This window comes from Nematolebias whitei, chromosome 20 (assembly GCF_014905685.2).
Source record: "Nematolebias whitei isolate Nwh7 chromosome 20, NemWhi1, whole genome shotgun sequence".
NCBI classification, from domain to species: Eukaryota; Metazoa; Chordata; class Actinopteri; order Cyprinodontiformes; family Rivulidae; genus Nematolebias; species Nematolebias whitei.
The window spans coordinates 30,243,665-30,262,977 of record NC_056517.1 but is presented as its reverse complement, the minus strand read 5'-3'; the positions used below and the strand labels follow the sequence as shown (position 1 = coordinate 30,262,977).

Below are 19,313 nucleotides of genomic sequence, written 5' to 3'. Positions count from 1 at the left end.
TATAGGGGAGTGGTGGCGCAGAGGTTAGAGAGGTGGGCTTGTGATCCAAAGATCGCCGGTTCACGCCCCGGCCTCGACAACATCAAAATTTAGGTGAGGTAGGTGAAACACCCACACTTGCCCCCACCCTCATTCGCCCCACTCTGGGCCCATGAGCAAGGCCCTTAACCCCCACCATGTGCTCCCTAAACAGGTCTCTCTTGAAAATGAGTTCTCGTGGCTCAATGAGACTACCTGTATAAATAAAGGCTAAATGAAAAAAAAAAATAAATAAATAAATAAATAAATAAATATATATATATATATATATATATATATATATATATATATATATACAGTTCACTCACCATGTTTTTCCTTTCACCTTTTTATTAGTAAGTGCTGAAAATATTAAAGACAAACTTGGTTTGTGTTTATTAATACTCCATTTTGAATATATGCATATATAACATATTTTAAAAGGAATAATACAATTTGGAGAGTTTTTCTAGAACTGCTTCAAGTTTAAACGACAGTATGCAAAGGATTAACACTATCTAGAATTGATAAAAATTAGATGTATGAAAGGTGACATTATTGCTTTAAAAGTCACTGCATAGTGCAAATAATTTAACATCTTTACTTAGCATGCACACTTCTATCAAAAAATATAAAAATGGGAGAAAAATTGTCTGGAAAAATGTCAGTTTTCAGTAAATAAACAACCAAGATGTTTGGCCATATTAGTGCAAAAGTTCAAAACAAAGATCGCTGGTTTCTGTTTTTGAACTTTCTCCATTTCGGGCTATCAGGTGTTTATTTTAACTTGGGGAAAAAAAAACGCATATTTGAGTTGAGACCTCGTTTTTTAGTTTTTTTTCTTTTGGCATATATGACTTACACAAATGTTGAATAAATAAAATAAAAATTCAATAACCCCTTTAAAACAGTTTTTTTTAAGGATTTTTGTGTCGACTAATCTGTGATCAAATGGCAAATATCCATTCAACCAGATACCTTTGCTATGACACATAACTGCGAGCGTCACTGATCAAAAACTGATATGGACACTAACCACTCAGTCTTGATGCAAAGTTAAGTCGTGAGAAAAAGCTCTGCTCTACTAGAAGTATAGCTTCAAACGAGAACAGATAAGTCATAAAAAAAACAACCTTAGTATCTCATAGTAAAAATTTGTTGGCATATTTGTTCTGCTGAAGGCGTTTTGCTGTTAAGTAGCTGTACAAAATAAAAGTTCTTGCTGAATTATTTTTTTTTGCAAAACATTTGTTATGCCATAATAAAAAGGGTGGGAAACCCAAAAAATCTACACATTATTTAAAAAAATAATAATTAGACTTTAGGCTTAAAAGTCAAAAGCATAGTGTTTAAAAAGTCCTATTTCAAACTATCACTAACAAACATCCTGACCGATCCAGTCATAAGTGAACAATTTTAAGTGCAAAGGTTCGCACCTGGCAGTAATCTAGTCTGACAGATTAGAAATTTGTCATTTGCTCTATTTTCAAATAAACATATGAAAGTGTCTTAATCATCCATGAATCACTCTTATCTAGACAAATCTGTTTTTTTTATTTTTTTTTATTTTATTTTTATTGATAAGTATTCAAGCGACCAGATAACTCCATGGAGTCCCATTAGGTCAGTTGGTGCTCCTTCTTTGCAGCCCAGAACTGTTTTTGTTCAGACTACCTAAAATATGTGAACTTAAATGACCCAGACGACCTCTGAATGTAGACTCAGTGATCAGATCTGTATGTGTCCCTAATCTATCCTGAGAGGGTTTGGACCTGTGTTTATTGCTTTCCACTGGTAATCAAATCAGTCAAAAAACTAAGAGGCATGCTAGTACCAGGTCTGAATGGGACCAATATGGGTCTGGTTCTTCTTGGACTGAACCACAAGCCTGTGTTTGTGTGGCTGGGGCTTTATCTTTCTGTTAACAGCTTGAATGTGACAGAAAATAGCGCTGGTCAGGGTTACTAAAAATAGCTCCCTACGCAATATCTGATGTCAGCAAGTGCCCGGATGTCTGGCAAACAGAACTTCGAGTGTAGTGCTTTAGTCGTGGTTTGCGCCAATAAAAGAAACGGCAGAAAAATTATAGCTAAGAAGCATTGTTGCTACGGAACTTGCAATAGTGACAGTCGGTATGCTGACAAGCCATTATGCAAGGTATTTGGTTCTTGCTGTTTCCAAAGCCAATAACTCGGGGAGAGAAATGTGATCATTGAATTCGACTCTGGCTGAATTGGCTTCAAACAGACAAATGTAAACATCCATCCATCCATCCATTATCTTTACCCGTTTATTCCATTTTGGGTCACGGGGGTCGCTGGTGCCCATGTCCAGCAATCACTGTGCGAGGGGCAGGGTACACCCTGGACGGGTCGCAAGTCCATCACAGGGCCACATAGAGACAAACGAGACAAACAACCATTCACTCTCTCACTCACACCTAGGGACAATTTAGAGTTACCAATCAGCCTAACATGCATGTTTTTGGTCTGTGGGAGGAAACCGGAGCACCCGGAGAAAACCCACGCATGCACGGAGAGAACATGCAAACTCCACCCAGAAAGGCCCCTGGACCGGGGTTTGAACCAAGGACCTGCTCGCTGAGAGGCAGCAGCTCTACCAGTTGCGCCACCGTGCTGCCAAATGTAAACAAGAATACTTATATCTGTTGTAGACTGACAGAATAGCACCCTGATCCCATACCAGCGACTGCAGTCCCTGAACTGGTATGTCCATCCATCCATTATTTTTTACCAGCATTTTCCTTTCGTGTCAGAAACTAACAGGTGTACTGAATGTCCTTTTCAGCCCGCCTGTTCTAATTTGTCTCTTCAGGCACTTAATTCAGCTCCTGTTTGAAAAATTGAGTAAAAGAACAAATTGCTACCAGCTAATACCAGCTAACAAAGTAAAATAAAATAAGTGGCTGTCAAAATCATTCTTCATCCTGCTGCCAAAAACCTGTGCAATACATGTCAAATCAATGGTCTGCATCATGCACAAAGTCTTCTGTCATCTGTGCTCTTTTTCACCAAGGTTAAAGAGCATGAATCAGCACGGAAATACCCGGAACGCCACATGTACCTCTTTACCAATTCTGTTCGGTTGCCGGACACTGCTATTCCCTTGCATTGTAGCCAGCGCTTGAATGGTGTATTGCTTCAATACATTCCAAGTCAATTTGGCCCTGGGAACATCATCTTTGTTTAAGCAAAAGCATTGGAGGTAGCCATTGTGCATTCGGTCTGCTGCATTGTTTGCCAGACATCCAGGACTTTACAGAATCTCCACAATTCTCGTGATATCTCTGATCAATGCTATTGCACTGCTGAATATGTTTAAGGCGTTTCTGTGGCTCAGCGATTAAAGCAGTTGTCCAACAGAGAGATTCAGTGGTTTGATTCCTGGTGGTATGCAGTCACATGTTCAGTTGTCCCTGGGCAAGACACTAAACCCCTCATTGGCTCTGACATAGCCCATCGGTGTATGAATGTAATCTAAATCCCAGATTAGACTCAGTAGAATGATATATTCAGATTAGATATATTTGAATACAGTATGAATGTGTTTGTAGGGGCACAGATTGCATTGTAAAATATTTTGAGTAGCCTGGTTGCCTAAACATTTGCTACAGCCTCACAAGTCCCTTTTACTAGGTACACTTGTTCAATAATTTATCACAAATAACTAATCAACCAATCACATGGCAGCAACTCAATGCATTTAGGTATATAGATGTGGTGAAGACAACTTGCTTAAGTTCAAACCGGGCAACGGAACATGAAGGAAAGGGAAACTGAGGGACTTTGAATGTGGCGTGGTTGTTGATGCCAGGTGAGGTGGGCTGGTCTGATTATGTCAGATACTTCTGATCTACTGGGATTTTTGCACCTAACCATCTCTGTCATTTACAAACAATGGGTCAAAGAAAAGAAAATGTCCAAAGAGCGGTATTTGAATGGACATGAACGTCTTAATGTCAGAAGAGAACGGGCAGACTTGTTGGAGATGACAAAAAGAACGGTAGCTCAAACGAAAACACTTGTTACAAACATAGGTTCTGCAGAATCTCTAAACACAAAGCACATCCAACTTTGAAGCAGCAACACAAGACCACACTGGGTATGACTTCTGTCAGCTAAGAACAGGAAACTGTTGTTTTTTGAGTCTCAATTCTCTGAACTCCCGTAGCCTCCACTGTCACCAGATCTTAATCCAATTGATCACCTTTAAGATGCGGTGGAACAAGTGACTCATATGGATGTTTCGCTGACCAATCTGCAGCAACAACACAATGCTATCCATCAATATGGACCCAATTCTCAAGGGGAATGTTTCCAACAACTTGTTGAGTGTATGAAATGAATAATTTAGGCAGTTTTAAAGGCAAAAGGGATTGAACCTAATACTAGCCAAGTGTACATAATAAAAAGGTTTTTGAATGTGTAGGTACAGTCCATTAATAAAGGTTTGTGCATGTTTCCATCAGATGTTGGCCAAAAATTTTAAGGCAAGTGTTTACAGGGTCAGTCACTCTTCTTTTGCTACCTTTAAGCGGACATTGTGCAGTTTCCATTCCAGTTGCATTTCTTCTTACTCGCACAAAAACACAAGCAGCCCATGCATACATACACACAACATATAAAGCTAAAACCAAACACTGGTGCTGTATGTAAACACAGAGCCTTGTTGACACTAAAATACAGCTTTGTACAACCTGAGTCAATCTGTTTGCTGCCTGGTAAAATATTAGCTTTGGATTGGCGGCTGTCATCATCTCAGTGAAAACACATTGTCAGATGTGTCTGTGTGTGTGAGGAAGGTTCACAGTAATCCTAAGCACATGAAGTAATGAGTGAACAAGTGGCTACACGTGCCCTCGCATGTGTCTGTGTTTATGGTTTGACCAGACGGTTGTCATTAAATGATCCAGGACAGACGGATTCATGACGGCGTCCCTACTCTGCTGTAGTTGACATTTCTGTTTCTCCACAGTGTGTTTTGTCAGCTTTCTGATCTTCAACAAAACAATAGCATTAAAAAAGTTGGCCTACTAGGAGGCCACGAGTCTAGACGTTGTTGCCGGCTATGTGTTCCTTGTGGAACGAGTAACTGTAGATGAGGGAAGCCCCAGAAATGAGAGGGAAGAGTTAGCCTGGAGGGGGGCCAGTGTATGTAGAGTGCAAAGTGAGGTGAGCCAACACCTCAGTGTAGCCCTGAGCGTCTGGCTGTCGGCAGAGCAAATATGCCTTTACAACAGTCAAATCCGCTACAGATACCGCTGTGCAAGTAACACTCCTGCTGCAGCTGCCTGCTGTTCAGGAATACTAGTTGGCACAAGATTTAGTTGTGCATTTTGTTTGGTTCTTCTTCTATATCTTAATCTATGTTTCCTTTCAAAAATTCCTTTTACATAATCAATAGGGGTCTAATCCCGATTTGTCACACACCTCTGTTTTGGAACATGGTTTGATATGAGTTTGATTAATAACTTATTTCAAACCAACAACTCTAGAAATGTTGAGTAGCTACTTTTTTTTAATGTGTAGACTCTAAGATAGTGGGCAATATACATAAAGGTAGAATTTGTCGACTGATGACTCCAGAAAAAAAAAATTAAAAAGCAAAATTAGTAATATTGTTTTCCTATTTATTCCATTTGGTTGGTAAACTTTGTCCTACAGGTCAAGAGTCACAAAGTTTGCTTTTGTTAGAGAAATGGTACAAAATTGCATGCATTTTTTATTACTGGTAATTATAAGTAGATTTGATACAAAATAAAAGTACAACAAAAATAAATGTCTAAATAGGAAAATACAAAAAAATGCCAAACTCTCACACTTAGCTTCTGAGTTTGCTGTTGATACATGGATGGTGTGCATTAAACGTCTTGTTGTGTATTTGACGGTGTTTATAGGCTGCCGGGAGTTTTTCCAAAGGATGCAATTTATGACTCTTTGCTTTCCATACTTCCACCTTTCACTACTGCTAACAGCTATTAGAGCCTGAATTTTTCCACAATGCAGATTTGAAACAAATAGAATTGAATGAACAATGGTATAAATTTAATTAAAATAGAAGGTTGCTACATATTTTTATATAATCTTATAAATGTCAACAAGCATCATTAGACAGATTTGTAAGTTAGGTGTCTGTGATCGGGATCAGGGTGAGGATTTGTTCCTCCAAATCCGAGGCCATGATCTTGAGCCGGAAAGGGGTAGAGTGCCCTCTCCAGGTCGGGGAGGTGGTCCTGCCCCAAGTGGAGGAGTTTAAGTATCTTGGGGTCTTGTTCACGAATGAGGGGGAAAATGAAGCATGAGATCGATAGGTGGATAGGTGCGGCGTCTGCAGTGAAGCGGGTGCTGTACCGGTCTGTCGTGGTGAAGAGAGAGCTGAGTCGAAAGGTGACGGTCTCAATTTACCAGTCAATCTACGTTCCTGCCCTCATCTATGGTCATGAGCTTTGGGTTGTGACCGAAAAAACGAGATCTCGGATACAAGTGGCCAAAATGACTTTTCTCTGCAGGGTGTCTGGGGTCTCAGAGATAGGGTGAGAAGCTCGGGCATCCGGGAGGGACTCAGAGTAGAGCCGCTGCTTCTCCACGTCGAGAGGAGCCAGTTGAGGTGGCTCGGGCATCTGTTAGGATGCCTTCGGCGATGCCTCCCTGATGAGGTGTTCTGCACTTGTCCCACCGGGAGGAGACCCAGAGGAAGACCCAGGACACGCTGGAGGGACTATGTTTCTCGGCTGGCCTGGGAACGCCTCGGGATTCCCCCGGAGGAGCTGGACCAAGTGGCTGGGGAGAGGGAAGTCTGGGCCTCCCTACTTAAACTGCTACCCCCGCGACCCGACCCCGGATGAGTGGAAGAAAATGGATGGATGGATGGATGTCTGTGATAATCTGCTTCCTCAAAAAGATTTGGTTATAAGAATTTCAAATTATTTAAGATCATTCTGCAGAGGCATCTAAAATTCTCTTGTATAGATTATTAAAGTAACAGAATTTGACAAGTTTTAGGTGCCCGACGAAGAGAAAAGATTAGAACACTAATGCCATTCTTTAAAAAAAAACAAAAAAACAAATAAAACTCTTAAAACTAGAAACTTACAAGAAAAATCCAAATATTTAAGGAGATGATGTTGGTTGTGTGACATTTTGCAGGAAGTTAAATGCTTTCTATTCTTTGTAACTGTATGAAAGAAAAATATTTTAATCACGTTCTTTCAGATATTAGATTTTCTGTTTAAGTTGAAGTCATTTCCTTGATATTTTCACTTGGTTTCACCATTTTGTACTTAAACATTATATAATTATCAATATGTCCAGGCACTTAAAAATCTTTGCAAAACTGTAAAAGAGCTGAGGTATTTGAAGCATAATTTTTGGGAAAAAAATTCATGGAATCTGGGAGCATCTCCGTGCGTAAAGTCCAGTAAACAAAGATAACATTTGCTGAGAAATTTGTTTTCAGGACAGTTGTTAAAATTGTACTATAACTTATTAGAATCAGATTACACCCTTATTTGAGTTTGTTGCTTGCATCAAGTTGCTCACATTGTTTATTTAGTAAAGGATTAAACCAATGAACAAACTACAAATGACAGTTTTTATTGTAATTATAATTCATGTCCAAAACGTACATTGCATCCTGTATGAGTTTTGTGTATGAAGATGTGCCTCAGCACAAGAGTTCATGTCTACTTTTGTGCTAAAGCCATAAATATTGTGTCCATTAAGGTTGCAACATATTGAACATTTCTAATCATCATTGCAATAGCAGTGAGTGCAATATCAATACTGCATGTACCGCAATAAATCATAGGACAAATATTTGATGTACCATGCTTTCATGTTCTGCATGCTATCCAGTGGACTCTCACTACCTTGACTTGGTTTAGATGATAGTGACAGAAGAGAAAGTGAGCAGCAGTGAGGAAAATGTGGGTTTGTTGTACTCAATATTGTCAGGGGCTGCACATTATTAGAAAACCTTGCAGTGCGTGATAATATTTAACATCACAATGACATCTGTTGAATCTCTTCCCTGAATTCAAGTATGATTTCAGTGCATTTAAAGGACTTACTGATGCTGATGTCAGCAAAAGGACGCGTTTGGGTTCGTTTAACCTCTACCTTTAAATCAATCTGTTCCCATCAGTGCCTTTTGGCAGAGCTTTAAAGGGAAGTAAACATAACAGAGAAAACTTCCTGGGTGGGGTCAGATTGTGTTCAGCCACTGTCATTTCTTCTTCGTAAAACACTTGTGTGTACCTGCGTGCGTGTGTTTATTGGTGCAATTATACGTGTGTTTATTTCCTCATAGCACTTGTGTTTCTCACATGACTGATTAGCAGAGCCGTATCAGGTGGGTGATATGAAGCGGGAACATGTTTTATCAGTATGTAGCAGCAGTATACGGACACAGATTAGAACCAACGGTAGCAGCGTTGCACCACCCAGAATCTACCAAGTGTTGCATAAACCTCAAATTGTACTATTAAAGTCTGTTTATGAATATGATTCTAGGAGGCACATCAGTTTAAAATGTATAATCTATAGCAGAACAATGTATTTGCAGTATTACATCTGTGTACAATTTTAACTTTTGGTGATTTTTGCTTAATTTCAGAGACGGGGGGCCATCTCGTACGACAGCTCCGACCAGACGGCACTGTACATTCGTATGCTAGGTAAGTGTTTCCCTGATCTTGCAGCTTATGTACAGTCAACACACAAACACACACTTTTCAGAAAGCAGAATGCTTCTTTCATTTGATTGTGCCCATTTTTAAGGGAAATTTCAGATGTTAAAAAAGTAGGGCTCTGGGAAATGGTTTGATACAAAAAAATACTTGTAGGTATTGATTTGGTCGCTCCAGTAGCTCATAAATCTGGTCAGAGTTAAACTGTTTCTCCAAACTGAGGTTGTTCAGAGTTATCTTCAACAGGTAAGATGTTTTACTTCTTTTTTTTTTTTTTAAATGTGTGGATTTAAATTTCAGTCCCTAAATAGAATGAAGACCGGTGTGCAAAGCGTTTCTTTGTGTTTCTACATGCGTCTTTGTGTACTTCCTGCATGTGTGTGTGGGTATCCATTTGCACTCAGTGACTTCAATCGGAGTAAGCAGTTTAGAAAATGGATGAGAGGGCATGGAGGGCTCGTAGATCTGCCAGTCAGATGGAGTCAAAAGTGTCTGGGAAGAGGCCAGAAGAGTAGTGGCTTTCCAAATCATAAGTTTATTGAGGATAGATGCAGTTAGAATTAGGCCTGTCACAATAAACGATAAATCAATTAATCGCATGATGAATGAAAGTTCTCAACCTCATTTTCATTTATTGGCTTTATCGTTTCTTCGTGTTTCTCTTTCTGCTGGACACTGGATGACAAAAGGCTCAACTCTGGTGTTCTTCACCCACCCCTTCCATTCTCTTGTCTTTTTAAAATCGGTTTTAACTGTACAAAATCACGTTTTTGTATCGTCAAGAGCAGCTAAGCTGAGAAGCTAAGCTAACAGGCCGACCTCGGGGGGGAAAAAACCTCTGTCTTGTCAAAGCTCCAAAATTCACGGTTAAAGCCCGTGCCTTCGTGTAAAAAGTTGATTTCTCTGCAAAAGGAAACTGAGAACTTGTTTACTGATTTTTTTTTTCTTAATTAAAAGCTTTGTGTGAAAAATGCTTTGCTACACAGCTCAAACCACACCGAGCGCCCACCATTTTGAGAACTTAATAAAGGAAGGAGCGACAACCCATGTCACGTCAAGGGGCCACCCTCCCATTTTCTTTGAGACACGCTGCTCGCTCCCTCACTATCCATCCTTCGGTTAAAAAAGTCTTATACTGCCATCCAGTGGTCAAAAAAGGGTATGACACACAAAAATTAACCAACATTTCTTCTTAAATTTGACATTACTAATTATTGTCAAATTTCAAACAATATTATTTTTTATCACAATCATTTAATCTCACATCAAAACTTATTGTGACAGGCCTAGTTAGAACCTGGCTTTACTCCTGAGGTCGATCCATTTATTTGGGGTGTTCATGAAGATGTTGCTACTTTATGCATTAGTCTTTTAGATAAAAGTTGTTTTGTTGAATGTTTTTATGTTTTGAATGTTTATTATAAGTTTTAGCTGATTGCTGTACCCCCCCCCCCCCCCCAAAAAAAAAAAAAAGCTTAATCACGACTCTGCTTAGTCACAGAAACAAGAGTTTTGTTTAGCAGACTGAAGGACCTTTAGCTTTTTAATCAATTTCCTTTGGCTAAATATGATGGCAGACTCATACGTCACTGGCATAAAGCATCTGCGTGTGTAGATTTTCAGATTAAATTGAGTGTGAGGAGGAGAGGCGCACTAATGCAGACCGGTGTTTGCCTGAGCTGGGCTTTAGTCTGCCAACTTAATGCTGATGTGCTGTCAAATAGCAGCACTCAGAGCTTTCGCCACATCAGTTATAATGACATGACCTACAAAGAACCAGCACTAATGCACCATAGGGGGGAAACATAGACCCTATGACCCTCTGAAACACACAAATCACACACGCACATCTCTGCAGATGTGACAGATAAACATACATGCGGGCATCCAGTCACTGCTCAGGAATGCATGCACTGTGTTGTTGTTTATTGCACTCCCCTCGTTTACCTTTTCAACAGACTGCGCATCGATATAACATGAATTGTAATTCTTAGTTTTTGGTATTTTGATAGGAGCTTGTGTAGTATTCAAACAGCTGTCTTCAAGTAAGTAACATGCTGGTTGTGGGAACACATTCGTGTGACTTTGCTCTCTTTCCTGGATGCATATAGACAGTTTGAAGTGCAATGCTGAAAACATAACATTCCACTGTTTAGCACCTTGATCGGTAGACCTCCATATACAGTCTTGCCTGGATCTACACACTAGCATTTTGCTGCATAAGTGTCATAGCATCATCCTGTCACCTCACTATACTTTCACTTCTCCTGACTTCAAGCGAGCCGACCGCCGTCCACGGGGTCCAAATCTGGAGCCCGCTCCTCTGCCTGACTACTAAAAACAGTCATAGATTGACTCTAGATTACTCTGAGTACTAATAGTAGAGCAGACTGTCCTGACATGGCATTGCATGCTCAGCTGTTCACTTCTCTGTCTGTTTCCTCTTCTGGGACATGGGAGTGTGTGTTTGTGTGTGACTGTTCCTGCGCATGAACAGCACACACAAAGCCTGGGTCAAATCAGACTTTTTAAAATCACAGCTTCTGCTTGTTGTAGTTTGCTGCAAGCACCAATATGATGGGTTTTAGCATATTAATGTATACAATTGTTTGTTAATTGACTCATTGTAAGGGTTTTCTGTCAAGACTCCAAAGTACAGTACATTAATTTCAGCTACAGTCTTTGATTTAACATTTTGACAAAAGACTTTACATTTCTTTGAATAAACAAACGAGATGCTCTGATCAACACTTCCAGGTGCACTTGCTGAATTTAAAGAACCAGCTGGCCTTATAACGGAAACCAGCAGAAAAACGAGCAGCAGACTGGCCTTTGTAAATAAATAAATCCAGTTTCCCTTTAGTAGTTTCTTACACCTCTGGTGCTGCTTCTGAACTTATTTTAAAACTCCTTACAGATATTTCAACTAGCTAACTTTTAGGCTTTTTTCCATTCAGTAAAAACATCAATATTAGCCACTTAGCATTGGTTGATTGATTGATTGATTGATTGACTGAAAACAATATTGGTTCAGGATCCTCAGACATGGATCAAACTGCTCCAACTGAAATTGACCTATTTTGGACAGTAGCCACTTGGTGCATCTATCTAAAACAATTAGAGATGCATGATATTATCATCATGGTATCGGCCGATATTAGCGTTAAAGTTAAATATCGGACATTGGCCATTCCATCAGAATAACTCACCGATATATTGATCTGTCTTCAGCTCGTTCTGTTTTATTAAAATGTCCATTATCAAATCAAACAATGTTCACTATGAGACATATATGGTCCAGTTTTCTGTCTATGGAACCAGAAGGTTCTGGTCACGGTTCTGTTTTAGTGTGGGTGATGTTCTCCTCCAGGGAATCAGCTGTTCGGGTCTTCTCTGCAGTCCGATCGTCTCCTTCCTGTCGGGCTCGCCGTTCGCCTTCATCAGAGGTGGCGTCTCTCAGGGTTCTTGCGCACGGTTGAGTTTAGATTTGTGAAAATGCACAAACTTGCACTGTTCGAGTGTTGTCATTGTGTTGGAGAGAGTAAATGTCATGAATAAATTTGACATAAAACATAATCCAAGTTGAAGTGTTACATCATTTTCAGCCCCCTTTTTTGCATCTGCATTTGGTAACAGGCCAAACTGACAAAGACCATGAAGAATAATGTAGTAGTTTAATTCCACAGCAGAGAAAGCTGTGGAAAGTCTCTGTAAGTAGGTCTAGGGAAAAAAAAAACCCACATCGGTATCGGTTATCGGCCAAAAATCCAATATCGTGCATCCCTAAAAATAATAACAACAAACAAACGAAAAATATAAATAATGTGTTAAATAATAAAGTTGATTGTAGAGTTCATATAAATTTGAGTAGTTTGGCATGTATTATAGTATTTTTTTTCTGGAAGAGTGCCTTAAAGAGACAGAAGTTAAAACAGAGCAAATACAAAACAAGAGGGGCTGTGGTAATAAAGAATATGAGCAACATCACAACTGTTGCAGTGTAGTTTCAGAATAAAACTATAAAAAAAATGGCTTAACACTCAGAAAAACATCAAATTTGATCTATATTTTTGTTCAGATTTTGGGTATTGCCAGAAAACCTGAACCAGTTTGAGTTTTATCCAATAAATTGGACTCCAGTCTGTTTTCAGGCAGCTGTGTGGATAATTAGAACTTCATCTGTTTTGGTCATATTGTCGTGTTCTGTTCACTGACCTGTCGTAAATCCCATCCTCATGGAACTTAAAGCAAAATACAAACAAGCCTAAATGATCAAATTTAATTAAGTGCTGCTTATTTGAGACAATTAAAGATACTTATTTTTACGTCGCCTGAATCTTGAGGAAATAAGTGTTAATTTCTTCTAGGAGATGTGAGAGTAAGAAGTCAGGTTGGATTTGAACCGGAACGAAGAAGCTCCCATCCCTACCTTTGCATCGACTTCCGAACTCTTCATGGTGAGTTTAGATCACTGTTTTAGAAGAAGGTGCAGAAGGTGTGCATTTGCTTTTCTCAAAATTAAACAAACTTAAAGACACGCGGACCTTTTTAAAAAAGGCTGTTCTTCTGAAGACATCCAGATGTTTGTGCACTGCATCTTTACGTTGTTTTACATGTTGACCTTTAACATTTGGTCAAAGACTTTTAAAAACAAGTGGGGCGACTTTATCACTTTCTACACTGAATAAAAATGTATAAAACTGTAAAATAGTTTCGATTTGCTTAACATCCAGAGCTAGGCTACAGTTGATACAAAGCGGCCTCAGCTGTGTGTGTGTGTTGGTGTGTGTGAAAGAAAGGTCACTGACAAAGCAGGTCTACTGTGTGATCCCAGATGAAAGGCTTATGAGTAGGCGGCTGTGTCAGCAGCGACTGTTTGGATATCGCTGTGTTGGTGTCAAGATTCCCACCAAGCTTGTCCCGGCCAAACGATTCTCCAAGCCTAATGAGCTTCTGAGGAAAAAAAAAATAGAGGGAGAACATCTTGTACATGTTCCATGTTTTGAAAATATGTATATATGTGTGTGTGTGTGTGTGTGTGTGTGTGCAGCACGACTGGGCTGTGGTTCTCCATCGTCCAGCTCTGGTACTGAAAGGAGGGTTCACAGACTGCTCAGCTTCCAGAGATACCTGCACTCGTCTCGCCTGCTGCGGGGAATCGCCCAGCAGATCCCCCTCCCCATCCTCGATGAAGACTATAGTGGACAGGCTAGAGTATGACACACATCCCGCATAGAATAACACCTAAATACAATATATAGAAGTGTGTGTTTGTATTTTTCATTTTATTTTACATCTATTATTTTGTCCCTTTCCCTTCCACCCCCTCTTGTAGTGCATGCTGGAGAAAGTTGGCAACTGGAATTTTGACATTTTCCTCTTTGATAAGTTGACAAATGGTAAGTAGAACATCTGAAGTAATCGTTTATGTCACAACACTGACAGCAGAATGCAGCTTCACGTGGGCTTTAGATCTAAAGTGTTGGTGCCATCTACTGGACAGACATGTAGTATATGGGAATCTAATATGCATATATTCTTTTATTTCTTTCTGTTTGAAGCATCCTAGTAAAGCTTTAACTTTCCACTCGGGCTGTAATTTTGATCACAGTTGCAGCTGTAGTCAAAGTAAGTTTCTGTTTGCGTACAGTTTGTGCTGGGGGTCGTGCTCCGAGACCTTGGATCAGCGGCGCTCCACACCCCAAGCCTGGTTCAGTCCAACCGAACCGAGATGTCCGTTAGCTCCCCTGCAAGTTTATAACTATCTCTGCAGCGAGACTCCTGCGTGCGCTCTCCTGCAGACTGATTAGACACTCTGTGTGACTCGTGCCTTGTTGCGATAAAATTCAAAGACCATTTTTGAAGACTTTTTTTAATTTTATTTTATTTGACCTGTTTCTGTGTTGAGGCAATTTAAAGTAGAAAAATCCACAAGTACAAAGTTTAACCCTCTCCTATCACAACTTGACTGAAACTGATATACCCCATCTATTAGAGCAAAACAAAATTAAGACTCAGTAAAGTTTAATTCAAGTGTGAATGCTCTGATATTTATTCAACTTGAAGCAATTTGAAGCAGGATGCAGAAAAAAGTTAAACTTTGTAAGAGCTTGAAGATTTTAGTAGCATTTTAACATTGCAGTGGTTGAAAGTCACTTTTTCTCTATTTGAACTACCAATTAAACACATCAGACACTCGATGAATACTTATCACACATAATCTCACATGTTCTACTGACAACAGTCTCCAGATGTTTTCCAGCCTCTAGATATTTTGCCAGGCTTCTGGCTTGAAATTTATATTTATGCTTCAGGGATAAATATAAAGAAAATAAAAATAAATAGTTGTGCAAAATACTGAATAAGAAGAGAGGCGTTCACCGTAGCAGTAAAAATAAAACTAAGAACTTCTCACAAATTGTGATATTTGTGTTCAGGGAACAGCCTGATCACCCTGACCTTCCACCTGCTCAACCAGTATGGCTTGGTGGAGCTCTTCCAGCTGGATATGGTCAAAGTCTGGAGGTTCCTGGTCTTGGTTCAGGAGGACTATCACAACGACAACCCATATCATAACTCTGTTCACGCTGCAGACGTCACACAAGCCATGTTCTGCTTTCTGCAGGAGCCCATGGTGAGACTTTTGGCTTCTTTTATGTTTTACGTTTCTCTCTGAAGCGATTTCTTGGATCGTTGGTAAATTTCCCGCTACTTTAAAGAAATACTATTTGAATATTAATGAGTTCTCATAATCGTTAGTGTAATTTTTCCCTTATGAATGCAGCTTGCAAAGTCTCTAACATCCTATGACATCCTGCTGGGACTTCTCGCAGCAGCCACTCACGACCTGGACCACCCCGGGGTCAACCAGCCTTTTCTCATCAAGACTGACCACTATCTAGCAACACTCTACAGAGTAAGACACATGCAGCCTGACGAACTTACAACAGGAAAGACGCGTCGTGTTTATTTTTATAAAGAGTCCCTATTTTAACTCTCAGAATACCTCAGTTCTGGAAAACCACCACTGGAAGTCTGCAGTGGGTCTCCTCAGAGAGACCGGGCTGTTTTCTCATTTACCCATGGAGGACAGGTCAGTTGGGTTCTGGAGCAACTTCTAACAAATGAATCAGTTTCTGCTTGAAAATCATTCACTTTGTTAAACTGGTCTTTCTGAAACGCCAGTCTCAACATGGAGAGAGATTTGGGCTCCTTAATCCTGGCCACGGACATCAGCAGACAGAATGACTACCTGTCCAGGTTTCGCACACACCTTGACCAGGACAACCTGTGCTTGAGCAACGCCAGTCACCGTCACTTCATCCTGCAGGCCAGTTACACGCCGTCCTTTTTCTTCTAAGATCACTGGGCTTGAGGTTGTTGGTTAAAAACGATTGGTTCTGGTTTCCCGTCCCCACAGATGGCCCTGAAGTGTGCAGACATCTGTAACCCCTGCAGACCCTGGGAGATGAGCAAACAGTGGAGTGAGAAAGTGACAGAGGAGTTCTTCCAACAGGGTATCTGTCTGCTCCACTGTCCTTCTGTAACGGCGATATGGTTTAAAAGTTAATTAATTCAGTACGTTTTGCTTAATTGATGCAGGAGACATCGAAAAGAAGCACAAGCTTGAAGTCAGCCCAGTTTGTGACCGAGAAGCAAACACCGTTGGCAACATTCAAATAGGCAAGTTTGACAGCTGTGATCGATATTTGCTACCATTTATAACTTGTAATTAATATTAAAGCTAATCCGCGTCTGTCCCCTCCAGGTTTTATGACCTACGTGGCAGAGCCGCTGTTTGCAGAGTGGGCGCGTTTCTCCGACACACGTCTGTCCCAAACTATGCTCGGCCACATGGGGCTGAACAAAGCCAGCTGGGGCGGCCTGCAGCAGGAACAAAGCCCCGGCTCAGAGGAGGCGGAGCCTAGCGCAGCCGCCACAGACAGCGCCGCAGCAGCAGCGACAGAAAGCAGCTCCAAAGAAATACCTCAGGGAAGCAGAGAATCCTGACACTCCTCGTTTGCCCTTTGGCCTCCTGAACTCTGACCCCTCACCACGATCTGACGATCCACCCTGCAGCTGACCCACCGAACACCTTTTTTTTTTTTTTGTCTTGTTGCTTTGGCCTCCCATCCTGATAAACCACTGATTTTATTTAATTTATTTAATTCCTTTTTGGCATAGAGCAATACATAGATACCTCATTTGGCTACTGCTGTATTTTCTTTTATTCACTTTATTTATTTGACTGCATTTTTTTTGGCATTACTGACTTATATGCCACTTATTTTTTTGTTGTTGTTGTTGAACCTTAAGGGGAAAGCAGTATAAACTGAAAACAAAAAAGACTTTTGGTATTTTGAAGTGCCATTTGAAAACAAAGATTTGAAGAATGATCTGAACTGAGACAAAGTGGAGTAGATGTGGGGCCCTCCTGAGACCTTTGAGTATGACGTTGGATTTGTTTTAAAGATTCTTCCTTATGTAAAAACAGAAAAAAAAAATGTGACAAGCCCAGTCCTTCTGCTGCCTCTACAAAGACTGTTTACGCATCACCTTGTCATTTTTCCTTGAACTGAAGTGAAACATGTCGGCTCCACGGTTTGCCTTCAAAGCAGATTATTCAAACAGACCAGATGCCATAAATGACTCCACCTGTGCTACCATGTGTTCCTGCACTCCTGAACGATGGCGACCATGTTGGATGTGCAGCTTTGTTTCCTACATCCTGTAAAAGGTATTATCGTATAAATGAGTCCCCCCCCCCCCCAAAATATATTTTTCTGGATCATCCAGTCCTGGTCAAATTTAGGGAGTCTCCGTTAGATTGGAGAATGGTCAGTCTCACCTGGAACGTCACTCCATGCAACTCGACTCGCTCAGGGTTTTGCAAGTTTTATTATTTTGAAGAGGGAGAGGAGGTGACTGCAGACGGTGCGAAGTTGCTCGGACAAACGGAACAAGGCTCCCTCTAAGCAGAATGTCTCTCACAGCCACATGAAACCTAATGGACTGCTCGACTGATGCCTTACATCTATGCACAAACTATGCTAAGTGACCAAACGGACTCCTGTTCCCATCAAGTGCATGGTGTGCTCGTCTTTGAATGCACTGTCCAAACCCTTTGCCTTCTCGTTGAGGTGGTTTTTTTTTTTTTGTATGGAAACAAAACGGTCGAGTGACTTTTGAACATTCCATTTCTTTGTTGGGTTTGTCTGGTTTTGATCCTGTACAGTGGCACACGTCGTGTTTGCGTTGGAACATTTTGAACGAGAACAGGTGCTTTTCTTACTTTAGCTGATAACGTATTTTTGCTGTAAGTGCTGTAAGACTGTTGAAACTGTTTACAATTTGTTGCGACAGCCATTTTTGGGGGGAAGACTTGGGTGTCGAGCCAGATTTTGTAAAGGCTTTGCTGTATTGACCTTTTTGATACATGCCTGTTGCAGTTACGATTTGAATAATAAAACCTGTTGTTGAGTTTCACAAGTGTGGAGTTAAATACTTGAGCCAACATCTCTCTAGTTCACCTTGTTTCATCACTGTTTAACCTGGAGACACATTTTTAGTTAAGACTGAGCATTTACTGAAGGAATGCACATCACCTGCAGCCTTTCAGGCCAGTTTTAGATCATCTATGGCAGTGGGCCCAACCCAAGTCCTTGAGGAACACCTTCTTGCATGCTCCCAACACACCCGATTCAGTGAATTACTTTGTGTTCTGCAGAAGCCCGTTAATCACTGTGTCAAAGCAGGAAAACAACTAAAACATGCAGGATGGTGTTCCTCAGGGATGGGAACCATTCATCTATGGTATGGACTTGTAGCCATTTTGGTCAAACTCAAGTGATTTGTTAGCTCGTGGATTATGTGCTAAATGTGGATCACTTGTCGGCTACTACCACACCGAACCAATGTAGCCATTTTTGTTTTTAGCTCAGCTGGCTGTGGCCATCTTAAAAACAGAATTGTCAATCACTTTCTAAAAGTTTAATTAAAATTCATATTCTGCTCATTTTACATACGTTTGGTGATGATTAATAGTTTCATCCATACAATAATGTCACGACAGAGTAAGATTGCCCGTTTAAATCCAAAATTTTGTCCCATTACTTGGAGAAATTTTTAATGGCAAATTTAAAGATATTAGCAAATAAGCTTGAAATAACAGGATGAAAACCACAAACGAGTCAGGCAATTTGAACTTTTATTAAAAGCTTTGAAGATTCACAACAACTTTAAAATTTTTAACCGTAAATTAAAAGGCTGCGCTGACGCATCCGATCTTCCCTTTACAAAGTGTCGACTTAAAGAACAACGTTCAAACTTTTCATTTCTGGCTTAAATTTAGGCGTGTAAGCTTAATTAAGACTATTTTTCATTTAAATATGTTGTCCGAACAGCGAACACAAGGCAACTCCTGAACATCAGTAGGAATTCATAAACAACTCATTAAGATCTATAAACTTTTGAGGTTTTTCTTAATTTAAATGAGATTTAAAAAAAGACAGGGCAGTCTTGGAAAAAGTCAAATGTAGCAGTACCAAGTGGAATGTCTTTGGATCTTAGTTACATAAAATTAAAACAG

General features: G+C 40.2%; 1 protein-coding gene across 1 annotated transcript in view; it reads left to right on the top strand.

Moving 5' to 3' along the window:
* pde7a (phosphodiesterase 7A) overlaps positions 1 to 16,867 on the top strand; it is a 38,449-nt gene extending 21,582 nt beyond the window's left edge. Inside the window, exons 2-12 of the mRNA XM_037694214.1 lie at positions 8,653 to 8,713; positions 13,093 to 13,182; positions 13,776 to 13,939; positions 14,061 to 14,124; positions 15,163 to 15,359; positions 15,510 to 15,641; positions 15,727 to 15,818; positions 15,911 to 16,055; positions 16,146 to 16,242; positions 16,328 to 16,408; positions 16,494 to 16,867. Of these exons, the coding sequence (XP_037550142.1) occupies positions 8,653 to 8,713; positions 13,093 to 13,182; positions 13,776 to 13,939; positions 14,061 to 14,124; positions 15,163 to 15,359; positions 15,510 to 15,641; positions 15,727 to 15,818; positions 15,911 to 16,055; positions 16,146 to 16,242; positions 16,328 to 16,408; positions 16,494 to 16,735 (1,365 nt within the window). The 3' untranslated portion in view covers positions 16,736 to 16,867. The remainder of the gene's footprint in view (positions 1 to 8,652; positions 8,714 to 13,092; positions 13,183 to 13,775; positions 13,940 to 14,060; positions 14,125 to 15,162; positions 15,360 to 15,509; positions 15,642 to 15,726; positions 15,819 to 15,910; positions 16,056 to 16,145; positions 16,243 to 16,327; positions 16,409 to 16,493) is intronic.
* Positions 16,868 to 19,313: the final 2,446 nt, after the last annotated feature.